We start from the raw sequence: 18,647 nt of genomic DNA on the forward strand, positions 1-18,647 counted from the left end.
CAAGATTAAGAAGTGGTTTAAAATCTTTTGTTTTTAGGCTTGTTTACCAATATATAGTTGTTGCAAAACAAAGGTCCTAGGGTTAAGACAAAATTTCCATAATTGGAAATATGTATTAAATGTCTTAATTGAGTTTTTTATGCTCCTGTTAGGGTGGCATATAGCAGTTGAACTGTCCGTCAGTCTGTCCGTCCAAAAACTTTAACATCGCCCATAACTTTTTCAATATTGAAGATAGCAACTTGATATTTGGCATGCATGTGTATATCATGGAGCTGCACATTTTGAGTGGTGAAAGGTCAAGGTCATACTTCAAGGTCAGAGGTCAAATATTTGGTCCGAAAACTTTAACATTGCCCAAAACTTGTTCAATATTGAAGATAGCAACTTGATATTTGGCATGCATGTGTATCTCATGGAGCTTCAGAATTTTCGTGGTGAAAGGGCATTGTGTTTCTGACAAACACATCTCTTGTTTTACATTATTATCATCACTTGTAGCCCATTTTAATATCATAAATACATACCTGCTTTCCCTAGCTATACCTTTTCAAGGTGGGTTAGCTACTCCAGAAATCTTCAAGCGCCGGGAATCGGCCACCTCTCTAGCTGAAAACAGATCAGGTTAATCATAGTATAATGTAACCTAACCGGAAATCAAGAATCGCAACTCATCTTCCTTTTCTGAAGAATGACGAGACAGACCGCCATTTTTCTGCTCCTGTGGAATTTGGTGTTTTCTTTCATTTCTGCGCGGTGTTTTGGGTTTCCGATTCGATAATAATTTGTCATTTCTGCTATATTCAGAAATCTTCTCTCTTTAAAATTTCGTTGTAAATAGTGTTATTTTCAGATTTTGCCGGGTTTTTCTACGGGCCTGGCACTTGTGCACGTGCTTTTTGTGGTTTAGTCAAAAGTATTGACTATATTTTGTACAGTTTTTATACCGTGTTTAACAGTTTTATCCATCATAATTGTCACTAAATACTGTTTCTTGCTTAGATTCCTTTCTATTTTCTATTTGCAGAAATTAGAATGAGTTTTCAACTACGAGGCGTTTGTAGTCACTTAAAAGCATCATGGGATAACCACAACACTTGTTTATCATGCACTTTATGAAAGGTTGACCATAAATGTTCTTTTTGTAGTTCATGGGACGACGACATTTGGCAAAAAGCAATACGTCGCAGAACGCTTTTGAGCAGGAAACGACCAGATGAACCTTCACCAAATGGTTTATGCCCGGTGACTTTACAGACGTCAGATGATAAATTGCAGCATCAGTCACCGGGTATCAGGCAAGATGGCGATCGTACTTTACCATCGGAAAGTCGATCAACATCAGACCATATGGCGACAACCGTCAGCCGGTCTTTGCCTGATGGCATTGGTCAAGGACATCCACCAATTTCAGACCAATTGGCACCCGCCATACTGTCATTATCCGGTGACAATGCTGGTCATGTCATGACCGGTACGTCACTGTGTACCGGACCGGTCCCCGGTGACCAGACCGGTCCACGGGGACCGGTCCGGTCACCGGTCCAAGGCACAGTTCACCGGTCTGGTCACCGGTCAACATTAATCTGTTACAGATGACCGGTCCGGTCACCGGTCAATACTACCAGTCACCGTGGACCGGTCCGGTCACCGGTCCATACTACCAGTCACCGGTCAATACTGCCGGTCACCGGTCAATACTACCGGTCACTGTGGACTGGTCCAGTCACCGGGCAAGGGGTACCGGACACCGGTTAACATGCACCGATCATTAACCGGTCAACAGTTGCCAGTCACCGGTCAACGATCAGAAACAGACGATCTCCTTCATCGGACTATTCCACTTCTTTGTCGTCGAATGCATATTCGTCGTCAACTAGTTCCGACTTTAGAGGTAGACATCGGACACGCTCTTATTCATCTAGCAGTCCTCATTCCCGTCTTTGTTATGATCACTATTGATCTTCTCGATCATCATGGAAAAGATATTCGAGGAGACGTCACAGGTTTCGCACATACCTTGAAAAATGCTTGAAAATCAAGGTTTATTTTGAAAAGTGCTTAAAAACAATCTGGAGTGCTTAAAAGTGCTTATTTTCAACCATAGCTTTGAATTGAAAAGTGCTTAGAAAGTGCTTGAATTTGGCTGAAAAAGTGCTTGAAAATGAAATAACAACAATTAAAAATGTTAAAAACAGATTCATTATTTCCATGCTTTCAGACAATTTCACATCATATCGATTCGATTATATTGATCGCTCCTCCTATCTGACCCACGCCAATTTTCGCGCGCTTTTTATCAGAACAAAGAAATTTATTTATTTCATGTAGAAGTTGTAACCTAAAATAGATGTACACGATGCGTGCAAACCATGTCAGATGATTTACACATGTTGCAATACAACTGTCCTGATTAGGTGCTTATTTCATCAAATCTTTTAATAGACTCATATGAGGAAATTTATTTGATACTTTCGAAAATTGCAAAATGTTTGTGTTTATGACTCTAATCGATTATATAACCCACCCAAAATTTGATTTTAAAAATGGAAATCGGGCATATATGTGATTATTGAGTAATGAATAAAGATGGGAGAAGTTGCATGTATGCGATTGAGACAGTTGAAACGTATGTATCGGGGAATCTGGAGACTCGGGATAATATGATAACTACAATCAGTTATGAGTTCTCCTTGGCTTCAAACTGTTAATTGAATAATCAAACACTCAATCAACACTCTTCCAGGTGCGGTATCCTACAGCTAGGTGGGAACACTGTTTTCTTTTATACGCGGCGTTTTATAAGACAAAAAACACTGTCATGGGCATGGGTGTGAAATACATTATTCATTATCACTTTTAAATGAAAGGGATCAATACAATACGTTTATGTTGCATTATTTTTGTTTAAGCGAACACGATGAACACGGCGGTATATATTATGGGTCTGCGGTGATTCCGGTGTTCGCCTTATGGCAAACGGCCCCGCGACATTTGATCTGAACACTCATCGCGGGGCCCATATTGGTAAGCGAACACAGTGAGATGAACACCGCAGCGAGTGGCGTTTGTTTAAGAACACGGTGCCTGTACTAAGGACAAAAATACATATTTTCGTGTCTTTTCCATGAGTCCGAAGTCGTAGTTTTTTTTCCAGATTAATGACAGTTCCGATCTGTTGATGCTAGCAGGTACTGGATCGGTACGGGTTTTATAATGTAAGGGAGGTAACTACTACTCATCTGTCGCCAATTGGTCTACTTTGTTTTTTTTTGTATGCATTATGCTTTTACGGTGCTGACAAGTTGAAATATGCCAGTGAATAAGTGCATTTTTCAGAAAGGGTTGTTTTTGAAGTACCCTTGGGTTATTGACAATGCCAATTCTAAGTATGCAGAACAGATATAGAGATGGCTAGTATGCGGGAATCCGCGTAGTAAAGCCACCAGAAGAGTGAACATTTAGAATATATATTCAATACAAATAACGGGTTTTGTTTTGGTATGTGTAATGCCTTTGGTCAATTACAGTACTAAATTATCATAATGAAATATCTTACTTTTGTTTCATACAGTTGTTACGGTATCAGGGTATTGCAGACTGTTGTAAGTCACAAAGAATGTTAAGCAAGAAGGGACCAATTATGGAAAAATATCAATATTGGACACTAAAATAATACATTTTTCAGTATGTCAGGCTAAAAAAGTCCTTGAATTTGGATTTTTTTCCCTTGAAAAGTGCTTAAAAAGTGCTTGAATTTCATTCAAGAAAATCTGTATGAACCCTGTGTCATTCCCGTCGTAGCCGTCCTAGCTCTCGGCATCACAGGTATAAAGGTAGTAGACAAGCTTCACGGAAGCATTGTCTTTCCGACTTTCATGACCGGTCACATTACTATCCTATTTCTGATTGTAATGTCTCCATACCCTATGCACCAGTGTGATGTAAACACATGTGCAGTGACTGATTCGATTTCACAGCCCTTCACTTCTGGTGTTCATCTCACCACAACGGCTGTTTTGTCTGCACCTAGGGTATCTACTACTATTCCTAGTCGGATACCCCCGGCTGCTACTCCGTCTATGTTTGACACATGGGTTCAAGTTTCCTTTGGACAATATGTACCTGTCACTTCTGATAATTCACCGTCTATTTCCGGTTTTAATTATCAGTGTGTCGACTTTGCGGATAGTCATTCTTTGTTACCAGAGAATCATCATTTGGTGCAGGATAATCCTCCTATCATTCCTACCACGATTGCTAGGGATTCTTTGCACACCTCGGACGTTGTTGACAGTGAGCATGATTCGGATGCAGATAATGATACTGATCAGTATTTAGCACCCATTCATCAGATATACGAGCTCATGTTCCAGACTCTTGGCGAAGAGTATTGTTCACGACCTGTGGAGGTGTCTGCTAATTCTACCATCTCGATCACTGAGCAGCTGGTTCGTACATTTAATCCTAACAGGGTTGCTAAGGCGAGTTCCCACCTTGATACACGTCTTCCGATTGGTGCTTCAGTTTTATCTGAGTTTCAGTCGTTGGAATCAATCAATAAAACGATTCCTAAACGAGGAGAGATATGGAGAGTACCTAAAGATTTCTCCTAACCAAAAACTCACGAATGTACTCGAAGCTATAAGCCTCCAGTATCTGATCCGAATTCTGGTTTAGAATTCTCTATATACTGATTCGGGATCCTGACATGAATAAACTGTTGCTTACCATACCTAGTTCTTCAACATCGGTTTCGGTTCCTTATTCCATCTTAGAACAATGGGAAGGAAGAGAGAGAAGAGCGTTAGGTCTATCTAACCAAATAGACTTAATTCTAGCAACTATCTTGCGCCTTGTTTGTGATTGGTCAGATTCGGTTCCGGATGAACTTTGGGATTTATTGATACATTTATCCCAAACGACATTGAACCTTTCACATAATGCTGCTTCTTCAATGTCAGAGATGTTAAGGATTCGTAGAGATCTTATCCTTTCGTCTTTACCTAAAGATTTTCTATTAGAGCCAGGTAGGAATTCGCTCAGGGCAGCACCTCTCTCATCAGGATTTCTTTTCAGTGGAAAGATACAAGAAGCACTCACAGCTGATAAAGATGATCAACTTATGCTTCTCTTTCAAGAAATAACTCTGGAAAACGCCAAGGGGCCTTTAAGCAACCGGCTTCTAGACCACCCGCAGCAGTTAAGAAGGATAAGAAGACTAATCTTTTCTCTAAAAACCTTCCTGGAATCCTCGGTCAGGTTCTAATAGATCTACTCCAAGTAACAGACCACCTTTTTCTCAGAGGTCCTCTGTTAGGAACCCTGCTAAAAAGACCAAACCTCAGCTAGATAAGAGGATTTCCAAACCTCCTGTCGGCAGGGGCGGGCCTCCTTCTTATCAGCCCTAGGAAACGACCCTTTCTACCACCATTTCCGCCGATGCCGGAAATACCAGTAGGAGCCAGACTTCTACATTTTTCAAATTGATGGCTTCAAATAAATTCGGACGCTTGGGTTCATTCTCTTGTTGCAAAAGGCCTGAATTTTCAATTCGAGAACAGACCTCCTCTTTCACGCGTCCCCATAGACTTGGTATCTCCGCATTCTCTTATTCCAGAGTCCATTCGTGTTCTTCTGGAAAAACAGGCGCTAGAAAGGGTACAAGATCCATATTCTCCAGGATTTTACAGTCGTCTTTTTTTTGGTAAAAAAAAAAATGGGTCCTGAAGACCAGTAATAGACTTAAAAGCCTTCAACATGTATCTACTCAAACCAACTTTCTAAATGGAGACTATATCCTTCATACAGGACTCCATCAAACCCTTGCACTAGGGGATGTCCTTGGACTTGGAAGATGCATACTTCCATGTTCCTATACATCCCAACTACCGGAAGTACCTGCGATTCGCCTTTCAAGGCCAGGTCTACCAGTTCCGAGCGATGCCTTTTGGGTTGGCAACGGCTCCACTAGTCTTTACCAAGCTAATGGCTGCGGTCGGAGCACACCTTCGGGTGCAGGGTATCCTTCTTCTCCAATATTTTGATGACTGGCTGTTACACTAGCTCGATCGTCAATTGCTTCTGCATCACCTAGAATTTTCTTGGAAGGAACTCCTATCTTTAGGACTCCTTCTAAATGTGGACAAGTCAGATCTCATTCTTCTCAAGATTTCACTTTGGTGGGAATGAATTGTTTTGACTCGCGTCAATCAGGTCAGAGTTTCACGTCAACGTATATCAGACCTTCTGCTGAAAGTCAAATGGGTTTTGTCCCAATCTCATATAACAGCTCAAGAATTCCTCTCTCTCAACGGTATTCTGAGCTCAGTAGCAGACTTTGTGCAGTTGGGACGTCTGTTCCTTCGTCCTCTTCAGCATTACCTCTCAGCGTGTTGGAAATGGTTTCGGACAATCTGTTTACAAAGACTCCAATTTCTCCAGAATTAGTACCTCATCTTCAGTGGTGGCTAGAAGAGGACAATCTCTTTGCAGGAGTACCCCTTCTTCCTCCGCAACCTTCTTTTTTTCTAATTACGGATGCGAACAAGGAAGGGTGGGGTGCTCATCTGGAACCACTCAGTCTGATAATTTCAGGGTCGTGGTCTCATCAGGAGTCACAGCTACATATCAATAATCTAGAAATGCGAGCAGTTTTTCTAGCAGTATCTCATTTCCAGTCATGTCTTCGAGACTCGTGTGTGATGGTGTCAACAGACAACACGTCAGTTGTGACTTACATCCAGGCACAGGGGGGAACACATTCTCACTCCCTGTATCTGGAAACCAAGGAATTACTTGTTCTTTGCAAGATGCTCAATATTTCTCTTCTGGCCAAATATATTCCAGGTCACCTCAACGCCCTGGCGGATGGGTTGTCTCGCAAACACCAGTTACTACCATCAGAGTGGACACTTCATCAAGAAGTGACCAATCAGATCTTTCTCATTTTCGGTTATCCTCTGGTTGACCCATTTGCGACCAGACACAAACACAGGCTTCCACTGTATGTGAGTCCAGTGTACAATCCAGTAGCGTGGGCAGTAGACGCGCTTTCGTTCAATTGAGACCAACTAGACGCCTACGCCTATCCCCCACCCATTCTGATTCCCCAAATATTGGCAAAAATCAGGGTGAGTGCGTGTCGCATACTCCTGATTGCTCCTTGGTGGCACAGAAGAGCTTGGTTCAACGATCTTCTCAGTCTCCTGTACGATTATCCCAGGAAACTCCCTTACAGGTCAGATCTTCTGTCTCAAAGAGGCAGACTACATGCGGATCCAGCAATGTTCCACTTACACGTTTGGCCATTATCAGGCAATCTCTGCAGAAGAAACGATTTTCTGTCAGGGCTTCAACCCTCGTTGCTTCTGCAAGGAGGAAGTCCACCAGAGCAGTCTATGATGCTCGCTGGAAACTCTTCTCTAATTGGTGTATTCGAGGGAAGATTGATTCCCTCAATCCCTCTGCTAGATGTATAGCAGATTTTCTCATCTATCTTTTTGATGATAAGAAACTTTCTCTTAGCTCCATCAAAGGATACAGATCTATGATTTTGCATACTTTGGCCTTTACTAAGTCATCACAAATATGTGCTGATCCAGCAATTTTGGAACTTATTCGAGCAATGGAACTCAAACGTCTCATTTCTCGTACACTTGCACCTAAATGGGATTTAGCCTGTGTGTTAGGTTCGCTTATCAAGGCTCCCTATGAACCTCTTGATCAGGCATCTATACAGTTCCTTACTTGGAAATCCGTGTTTCTGCTTACTATGGCTTTAGCCAAACGTAGAAGTGAAATTCATGCTCTGTCTATCGAGGATGGTCATCTTCGTTTTGATTTCTCAGATGGATCTGTTACTTTGTTAAGTCAACCAGGATTCCTTTGCTAAAAATCAACTCCCCTCTGTGGCTTCTAAACCTTTCAAAGTTCCAAGTCTTTCTAGGACTTGTGGACATGATGATGATTAGAGACTTCTTTGCCCAGTCAGGGCTTTGAAGATCTATATTAAAAGAGTTAAGTCTATTCGAGGTTCTCGTAAGAGACTTTTCATTCCGTTAAAAGGGGGGGATGTGTCTGCGGCTTCTATTTCTCGCTGGGTAACCTCGACCATAAGGAAGGCTTACTCTTCTCTGTCATCTAGGGATTTATCCCTGTTTAAGATTAGACTGCATGAATTAAGAGCTCTTTCGGCTTCGTGGGCATATTTTAATAATGTTCCTTTTTCTGAAGTGCTTCAAGCTGCCTTCTGGAGGAATCGGACCACTTTTGCCTCAATCTATCTTCGTTCTCTTGAGTGTCAACAAGACAATTTACATATGTTGTGTCCTCTTGTTGTGGCTCAAACTGTAGTTTCTTTCATGGCGTAATGGGTTGGCGCTATCCGGAAATAAGTGCAATGCTGTACTAACGAAAATTACATGAGGACATTGTTCTACTATCTCTGGCTGAAAAACCTGTTATGGGTTTTGCTGTAATGGGAAAATGTATACGAACCTTCCCGCCTCAGCTACAAAATCAGCTAGGGATAGCAGGTATGAATTTATGATATTAAAACAAAATTCTAAAATAAAATTCATTTTAATTATTAAATACTTACCTGCTATCGGTAAGTCCCACCTCCCTCCCCACTCATTGTTTAAATTTTCATAATTAAGTTGAAAAGGAAGATGAGTTGCGATTCTTGACTTCCGGTTAGGTTACATTATACTATGATTTACCTGATCTGTTTTCAGCTAGAGAGGTGGTCAATTCCCGGCGCTTGAAGATTTCTGGAGTAGCTAACCCACCTTGAAAAGGTACAGCTATGGATAGCAGGTAAGTATTTAATAATTAAAATGAATTTTATTTTAGAAAATTTGTTTTGCATGATGTTTCAGGCTTCATCAACAAATGCATTCAGCTGTTTGAGACGACTGTTGTCCGTCACGGTCTTATGTTGGTAGGCCCAACAGGATCCGGCAAAACAAAGGTATGCAATACCTGCAGCGCAGGGTTGTGATTTTGTCAAATAAAATTATTTGCAGTTTGATCCAAGTGATTTGGTGAGGTGTCTAGGAGGCTTGCATGTGCTATTTTAAGTAACAGTTTTAAAGAACATAAAAAGTATATTGTACATTTCTATTGACGAAGAAAACAATTATAAGTTGTATTATTCCCAATAAAAGGTGCAATAAGATCATGAAGGTAGTATATTAAAGTATGATTATCATGTCAGTAAAAAAAGGACTTACCTATATATTTAAAATAGAATGGAATTTTTTTTTTGCAAAATTAGCACTGTTAATTGCCTATAATTCTTCTTTGTTTATGTTTAACTATAATAAAGCGACTTTGGCTAAAACTCGAAGGGTTTAGTTTGTACAAGTCAAAACTCCAACTAATGGTTTATTGACTTAAAAGAACAATATTCTGATGAATTTAATTCCTGAACTCTCAGTCATTGTTTATTTGGCCAAAAAATCATAAAAAATCCAAACTTATTTTCTCGTGTTTTAATAAGTACACATCAGAACTGCAACTAATTTATATTAGCCTTTAAACACTGATAAATAGAAAAAATGTATTCAAGAATGCCTCCAAGCTCTCCTACCCCCTGTAAAGGGGAAGGTTTTGTCACTGATAAGCCAATGAGGACAACACTTAACGCTGATACATTAAGCCTCATTTTCCCTGAGCGAGACTCGTATGTTACATTTCATAAAAAACTATTTCTCCCGACCAGTGCTACGAGGTGCTGAAGGCGGCTCAGAGCGCGCTAGCAGGTCAGCCGTCCCCTGCAGGGTTCCTCTTCACACCCACCCACACCTACGTGCTCAACCCCAAGTCCATCACCATGGGCCAACTCTACGGAGAGTTTGATGCTCTCACTCACGAATGGTATGGATTTCTTTTCTTCTTCATTTTCAAATTTATGATTAAAAAAAGTTTTTCTTTTTTCTTTATTAGTGCTTGATTTTGTTGTTTATTTGTTGTTTCAAGGACAAAATGTTTATGTTAACAAATGCCTTTATTCAAATGTTCATAGAGAAACAGATATTTGTACCTTGAAATTGTTTAAGCATTATGACACAAGTTACTTTAAAACGTATTTGAGCTTTCAAGTGGTCTTAAGTGGTGTGATAAAATTCCCCAACAACAGACCAAATAAATATAAAATAGATATTTTTTACATTTCACTTATTTTTCTTAACAGTTTCATTAAATGTATTATTGCTTAAATATTCTACAAATATAGCAAAACTATTAATATTTGGGGGAAAATAACAACAATATACGTTTTTAATTTAATCATATTAAATCTTTAAACATTACATTATCTTTCTTCAAAGAAACATTTTTGAATTAGTGGATGCTGATGTGTCAAAACAATATGCCCCTTTTACCCTTTCCCACTCAGAAGCAAAGTGAAAATGGCTATGTGCAAACAGCATATAACCACAACAGCCTGCGAGTAACTCAAAGTCTGTTTAGGTTTCGTGCTGTTTGCTACTCAACAGTAACTAAGGGTTGAAAATGAAGCCTTTAAAATTTGAATCTATTAAGAAAGGTCATTAAATAAATTAAACTTTCTGAGAGATTACAAATGCATCATTTCTAAGTTGTTTAGGGTTAATTGAACCATGCCATACCACTGACAACTAGTTCTTATATGAGCATCACTCTGGTAAAAGTGGGCGTAAAGCATGTGAATTAACCCTTTGCATGATGGGAAATTTGTCTTCTGCTAAAATGTCGTCTGCTGAATTTCTAAAATTAGCATTTTCTTCAATTTTTTTTCAAAGAATACTATCAGAATAGCAAACAGTTTGGATCCTGATGAGACGCCACGTTTTGTGGCGTCCCATCTGGATCCAAACTGTTTGCAAAGGCCTTTAAAATTCAGTTCCGGCACTGAAAGGGTTAAGTGTCATTCCAGATTAGCCTTTGCAGTCAGCACAGGCTAATCAGGGACAACACTTTCCACTTTCAAGAATTTTACATTAAAAGGAAGTCTCATCTTATTAAAAAAAGTCTATGGGGAAAGTGTAGTCCCTGATAAGCCTGTACAAACTACACAGGCTAATCTGGGACGATACTTTCCTCACATCTAGCCCAATTTTCCAAGATTGAGGCTTAATTCAACCATGTTGTATCATTCCAAACTAATTCTTAAATTCTGTTTCTCCCTAGGACTGATGGTATTCTGTCTACCCTGATCCGTCAAGGTGCGGGGGCCACTAATGAGGACAAGCGTTGGTATGTGTTTGATGGCCCTGTGGATGCTGTCTGGATCGAGAGCATGAACACTGTCCTCGATGACAACAAAAAACTCTGCCTAAGCAGCGGTGAAATCATCAAACTGACCGATGTAAGATGTTTGGATTTTGGTGAAATTAAATTTTAGACAACAATAATAATTAATTTTAAAGTAGAGGTCTTCATGTTTTAAGTGAATTGATTAACGGTCATTCACAAATACTGTCGTAACAGATAAAAGGTTGATGAATAAACAAAATAGATTGAATGTCCAGAAAAAGCGTTCTTAGACAATCAACAAAATCAGAAAGTTGTTTAAGTATAAATAGTTTTTGCTTGGTCAGTAGAAAACTTATTTATGTACACTTGTGAGTTATCTCTGCTATTCTGGGCAATTGAGATCTTACGATGCAAGGACATAAATGTTTGTACTGGAACAAATGTGTGTTATCTATGCAGTCAACACAGGCTAATCAGACATGAAACTTTAAGCCTTAACTGGATTTTCATCTCCTCTAAATGAAAAATACCATACAAGCAGAAAGTGTTGTCCCTGATTAGCATGTGAAGGATGCACATGCAGACGGATCTTTTTATGCACTTTTCTCTTATTCCAGCACATGACGCTGATGTTTGAGGTGGCAGACCTGGCTGTAGCCTCCCCGGCCACTGTCAGCCGCTGCGGCATGGTGTATCTGGAGCCCAGCTACATCGGGCTCCCACCCTTCGTTGAGTGCTGGATGAGGAACCTGCCCGACAACATCGAGCCGTATAGGGAACAGCTTCAGGGTCTCTTTGAAAAGTTTATGGAGGTAAGGATAACAACCCTCCCCTTCTCGGGCCACTCTCTTAAATATAAAATTAAAATAAACAGCAACAAAGAGAAGAATTAAAAGAATATCATTGGTATATATTATGCATGTGCAATTTTGTGTGCATAGTTTTACCCTTTATCGGTCAGATATTCATTTTGACCTGTTTGCAGTCCCGTTGGAAATATATTCAAAACCTTTTTTACTAGATTTAAGTTTTAAATTCTTCATTTCCAACTGTAAGGTACTGATGAGCAACAAACGACATAAAACCTGAACAGAGTGTGAGTAAGCTCGCAGGTTGATATGGTTTTATGCTGGTTGCTTATAGCTGTTCACTTTGCTTCGGAGCTGGAAAGGGTTAACAAAGAAGGAAAGTAGTTAAAAAATATTGTTACTATTGGGTTTGTTAAGTAATTGAACATTTTATGTTGGTAGTTAGTAGATAAATACCCCCCCCCCCACACACACACCTTAAATAGTTAAATAATGGTCCATTTAGTTGAAATAACTTGTGTTTTTTTGCCATAAAACATGCCAAAAATCTGTAGAAATGTTTGTAATGATACCGAAAGGTTTGTTAGTTTTAATGTGCATACATTATTTTCAGCCGGCTATTGACTTTGTTCGTCGCAATGTCAAGGAGATAGTGGGAACAGTGGATTGTAACCTTGTCTTCAGTCTTCTCAAGCTGTTAGAGTGCTTCTTCACCCCTTTCATGCCAAAAGAGGTAAGAAACTGGGGAGTAGTGAATGGGCGTGTTAATGAGTGCTTTCAATACATTTAAAAAAATAATTTAAGCGTAACTAGGGCATTCTGAATTAGTGTTGAATTCAAAGTTCATGTAAATACAAAAGATTCAACTAGAATTTGACAATAAAATATAATTAAAGTAACCTCTGTATGTCAGGGGTTTAAATTGAATTCAATAAAAATGCTATGTTTTATTTCAAATCGATTGACATGTACATGTATATGAGCTAAATTTGTGTAGATGCTTCAACATGTACTCTTATGGTATTGGGCCAAATATGTTATGTATGTACTTTTGCTTGTTATTCCTTTTGCAAATCATTATATTTATGCTCTTTTCATTTCTATAAATGAGCTCAGATTGCTGTTTTTAATTAAGCTGAGATTGTGCTTATTTTAATGTTTCAACCATTCCATATTCAACTATGCAGTTTTGTCAAACATGTTTTTAGTTAAGCATTTGCATGGCAAGCTATTAAATATACTCTATAAGTAATACAGAATTGATGCATACTGAAATAATATATTGGAGTCTGACTCAAATGTATGCGGCTTAATGCATGTGGAAAAGTTGTTATTCTAGATAAGCCTGTGTTGACTGCACAGGCTAATCTGGGGCAACACTTTATGAACTTGCATTAAGCTCTTCTTTCCCAGAAAGGCTGTTTAAAATCTGGTTATTTATCAGTCGGTTTAATTAAATAAAAACAGTGAACTGAGCTGGGTGTACATGTGTTATAAAAGTATTTAGAAATATATTATTGCTATAGAACATATTAAACTGCTATGTAATAATCAGTTTGGAGCTAAGATAGTATTCCCTACATTGTTGTACTAGGTAGTTAGTTGCCTAGTTGTTTTTTATGTTTAGTTATTTTTGCTCACAAATATATCGGATATATAGATGGCTAATAACTATTAATTTACATGAATTTACATTTTATGTTCACATTTTTTGAGGGGGTAATATAGTACCTCAGTTCTTTTTTTATAATCCAACAAAGTATATTTTATGCTGAGTGCTTAATGAGAAATACTTTAACAGTCTTACGCATGTTGCAAATGGTGAGTCAAAACAAAGGGAAGTAACTGTTTCTCAGTGAAATATTGTTACACAAAATGTTGTATTTCACTCACTTTCATGAATTCAAACAGCTTTTTTTCACGAATGTTTGTCAAAAGTAGTTTTAAACTTAATTCTGTCACAAAAAGACTTGGATGTTCAGTGGGGGATGGGGAGGTTTTTCCTTTCCAGAATTGTGTCTTTTCAGGATGACTGATTTCTTTTGGAAAACACTCATAATTTCATTTTGTTTTCAGGATTTGTTTATAAGAGTGAGAAATTGCACATTGCATGAGTGAGGTTGTTGGGAATATAATATTATTACATAAGCATTCATCTGAAAAAAATGTTGTTCATGTATGTTGTTTTTTTGTAAATTATGAGGCTAGGCATTTTTTTGAGAGCTGTGATCATAATTGTATGGTACTTCAGCTTCAGAAAATGACAAATTTTAGACTCTGCCCTTAATAGTTTATGCCTGACTTCAGAACCATGTTACTTTAAAGCAATTGGAACACTTGATATAAAGAAAGCCCAGATGTATTAAAAGTGTCTTCAAGTATTGTTGAACAGATTCCTCGTCCATTCTACAATCTTAACAATGAAGAATCGAATAAGACTCAACAACAATACTTCAGAGTTCAAAAAGAAAGGCTTTTGTCAATAAATAAAAAATCAATTATTATAAAAACAGAATTCCAGGCAGCGTTCTAAATCTAACTTGTTATAATAACTCAACATTGGCATGGTGTTTTTTACCATATATTTTGATGGATACATTTGACATTTATCTTTATCTGTAATTGTTGTTTAGCACTTGTAGAGCTACATGTATCTACATATACCGAAGCTTGTAGCTTATTTCAGCACAGCAGCAGTATTAATCATGCTTTTCCAAATTACTCAATCCCTGTTATAATTCTCCTAATAAAACTGACTTCAAAGCATCCTTACAGAATTCAAAAGTTAATATATATCAATATATATATATATCAAAAGTTTGTGTATATGCATTTTTCCATGAAAATGTTTTATACCATTTTTTCATTGAGTATTTTACAATAGTGTTAAGTCCTTTAAGTACATGTGTTAATATGGATTGGCCAGGGGAAGACAATTGATGTTTTAAGAGAATTATAACTGACAGGTGTAGTGTATGTTTGCAAATAAGCTGCCCAGATATTATTCTTGCACAAATATAAGTGAAATATGTTAAAATAAGCTATGGTCATTAGCCTTGTTAAGACATAACATGCAGTCAAATCTTTGTTGCAGCAATACATTTGTATAAAATCATTGGAATATAAGTTAAATTAGACATTTTCTTTGAATATTCCTTATATCCTTAAACAGAAAATTGTGTGGAATCAAACTCAAACATAATTATAGAGTTTATTGTTTTACAGTAATCTTCATTTGGCAATTATTTATCTGGAAATTAATTGATGCAGCTTTTAATATATTTTTTTCCTCCAAAGTAAGTGAATGACATATCTGGACAGTCATTTGCACCATTCTATGTGTATCAACTTAAATTAAGCCAATTCTGGGAAACTGCAGCTTAATGCATGTGTATTGAGTGTCATCCCACATTAGCCTGTTCAGTCTGCACAGGCTAATCAAGGACAATACTTTCCTGCTTTAATGGCATTTGATGTTTATAGGAAGTCTATTTCTTAATGAAAATCCAGTCTAGTCAGAACGTGTTACCTGTGCTAAGCCTGTGCATACTGCACTGGCTAATCTGGGACGACACTTTGTGTACAGGCATAAAGCCCAGTTTTCCAAGAAAGAGGCTCAATTGTGTTCATGTAAACAAGGATTCAACTACTATTTAACCCTATCCCACTTAAAAGAAAAGTGAAAATGGCTATGTGCAAACAGCATAAAACCAGAACAGCCTGCGAGTTACTTGCAGTCTGTGTAGGTTTTATGCTGTTTGCTGCTCATCAGTAACTAAGGGTTGGAAATGAAGCCTTTACAACTTGAATATATGAAGAAAGGACTTCAATTTAATTTGATTTTCTAAAGGACTTCAAATGCGTGAAAATACGTGGTAAAGGGTTAAATTAAGTAGTCAAGGCTCTCTCAAACATGACTGCCAAATTTGCCATGAAAGATTCTCAATATTTTGCTGCAGAAATTTATATTTTGTTCCAACTGCTTCTTCATAAAACAATTAAGAATTTAAATGAGTAGGGATTTATTGACATATTTATGTATAGTTGCTTCCAAGATCATTCATGGCATATATGTGCAGTTGTGTTTGTAGTCAATGTATGTAATCACACTAATAAGTCATTGCTTTTACTGCACTTTTATAATTAACCGTATATACGATATCAGCTAACTGTTGATTTCTCTGTACATTCACAGTTTTAATTCATGATTTTCTTCGAATTATTGTAATCATAATCTGTGTTTAAGTTTTGCATAAAATATAAGGCACCATTATAAATATAAAATCACAGATATATCTTCATGACATAATAAGAACACCATTGTATAATATGTAATTATAATCTTATTATAATGTTGTGTGTTTTCTAACATGTTTTGTTTTCTTAACCACCATCTGTTTGATCTACTCCGTTGCCATAACAACACAACCTGGTTGCCATGAATACCATTCTAACAACAGAAATCCATGAGAAAAGTGGTAAGATATTCACAAGCAGAATGGGGATTTCTCTTTTCTCTTTTGCACATTTCAGTTATATATACCAGGTCCATATGGTAGCATGGTAGCAGAACATAATATTATGTTTATGAACTTAATTTGGAAAAATGGAAATAGTTAGGAGTTAAGTATTGGTTGTTCAAACTGATGGTGTACAAACATGTTTACCATTTTAGACAGTAATTTTGAGTAGCAATGAAGCCGAGGGTCAGGATTCTCAAGCCTTTGTGAGTCATTGAGTTCAAGCAAGGATTCTTATTTCACTTGTTTTTTTCATGTTATGGTTTCTGACGTTACCATATGTGTTTTTTTACAGTTGATGGTTAGTTTGTGTGTCATTTTGTGTTATAGTATTTAATATAATGGTTAATTTTGTTGTTGCAGAAATTAATGTTGACGCAGTGTTAGTAATTCCAGAGAAATGAATGGTGAATTTTTAACCAGGTTTTCCGAAGGAAAAAACTGGTTATTAGATTGGCGAATGCGGGCGGGCTGGTTAACCAGGTTTTCCGAAGGAAAAAACTGGTTATTAGATTGGCGAATGCGGGCGGGCTGGCTGGCTGGCTGGCTGGCTGGCGGGCTGGCTGGCGGGCTGGCGGAACAAGCTTGTCCGGGCCATAACTATGTCGTTCATTGTCAGATTTTAAAATCATTTGGCACATTTGTTCACCATCATTGGACGGTGTGTCGCGCGAAATAATTACGTCGATATCTCCAAGGTCAAGGTCACACTTTGAGTTCAAAGGTCAAAAATGGCCATAAATGATCTTGTCCGATCCATAACTATGTCGTTCATTGTCAGATTTCAAAATCATATGGCACATTTGTTCACCATCATGGGACGGTGTGTCGCACGAAATAATTACGTCAATATCTCCAAGGTCAAGGTCACACTTTGAGTTCAAAGGTCAAAAATGGCCATAAATGAGCTTGTCCGAGCCATAACTATGTCGTTCATTGTCAGATTTTAAAATCATTTGGCACATTTGTTCACCATCATTGGACGGTGTGTCGCGCGAAATAATTATGTCGATATCTCCAAGGTCAAGGTCACACTTTGAGTTCAAAGGTCAAAAATGGCCATAAATGTCCCTTGAGATATAACCTTCATATTTGGTATGCATGTGTATATGGACAAGGCCTTTCCATACGCACAACAATTTTGACCCCTGTGACCTTGACCTTGAAGTAGGGGTCTGCGTTTAGGTTTCAAAATCTGCGTTTAGGTTTCGAAAAATGCTCATAACTTCTATGTCCCTTGAGATATAACCTTCATATTTGGTATGCATGTGTATATGGACAACGCCTTTCCATACGCACACAAATTTTGACCGTCCGCCGTGTGTCCGTCCGAAAACTTTAACGTTGCTCATAACTTTTGCAATATTGAAGATAGCAACTTGATATTTGCCATGCATGTGTATCTTATGAAGCTGCACATTTTTAGTGGTGAAAGGTCAAGGTCATCCTTCATGGTCAAAGGTCAAAAAAAAAAAATTCATGTGCATCTCATGGAGCTGCACATTTTGAGTGGTGAAAGGTCAAGGTCATCCTTCAAGGTCAAAGGTCATTTTTTTTTTTTTTTTTTTTCACCATCAAATTACCAGTCTGCCAAAGGCTACAACAAACCTCTACTTACAAAGTTCTCATTTTTAACCAGGTTTTCCGAAGGAAAAAACTGGTTATTTGATTGGCGAATGCGGGCGGGCTGGCGGGTGGGCGGAACAAGCTTGTCCGGGCCATAACTATGTCGTGCATTGTCAGATTTTAACATCATTTGGCACATTTGTTCACCATCATTTGACGGTGTGTCGCGCGAAATAATTACGTCGATATCTCCAAGGTCAAGGTCACACTTTGAGTTCAAAGGTCAAAAATGGCCATAAATGAGCTTGTCCTGGCCATAACTATGTCATTCATTGTGAGATTTTAAAATCATTTGGCACATTTGTTCACCATCATGGGACGGTGTGTCGCACGAAAGAATCACGTCAATATCTCCAATGTCAAGGTCGCCAGGACTAAAAATATATTTTTTTTAAAAACAAACTTACAAAGGGGTTAATTTTGTTTGTTCATTTCAAAAGTTCAGTTTGAG

At 38.1% G+C, this 18,647-nt stretch overlaps 1 protein-coding gene across 1 annotated transcript in view; it reads left to right on the forward strand.

The window, feature by feature from the left end:
* LOC127851858 (dynein axonemal heavy chain 1-like) overlaps positions 1 to 18,647 on the forward strand; it is a 137,047-nt gene that overhangs the window by 39,814 nt on the left and 78,586 nt on the right. The window contains 6 exon segments of the mRNA XM_052385815.1: positions 8,883 to 8,974; positions 9,728 to 9,882; positions 11,176 to 11,353; positions 11,859 to 12,053; positions 12,664 to 12,783; positions 16,726 to 16,776. Of these exon segments, the coding sequence (XP_052241775.1) occupies positions 8,883 to 8,974; positions 9,728 to 9,882; positions 11,176 to 11,353; positions 11,859 to 12,053; positions 12,664 to 12,783; positions 16,726 to 16,776 (791 nt within the window).

Source organism: Dreissena polymorpha, chromosome 11 (assembly GCF_020536995.1).
Source record: "Dreissena polymorpha isolate Duluth1 chromosome 11, UMN_Dpol_1.0, whole genome shotgun sequence".
In the NCBI taxonomy this organism is placed as follows: Eukaryota; Metazoa; Mollusca; class Bivalvia; order Myida; family Dreissenidae; genus Dreissena; species Dreissena polymorpha.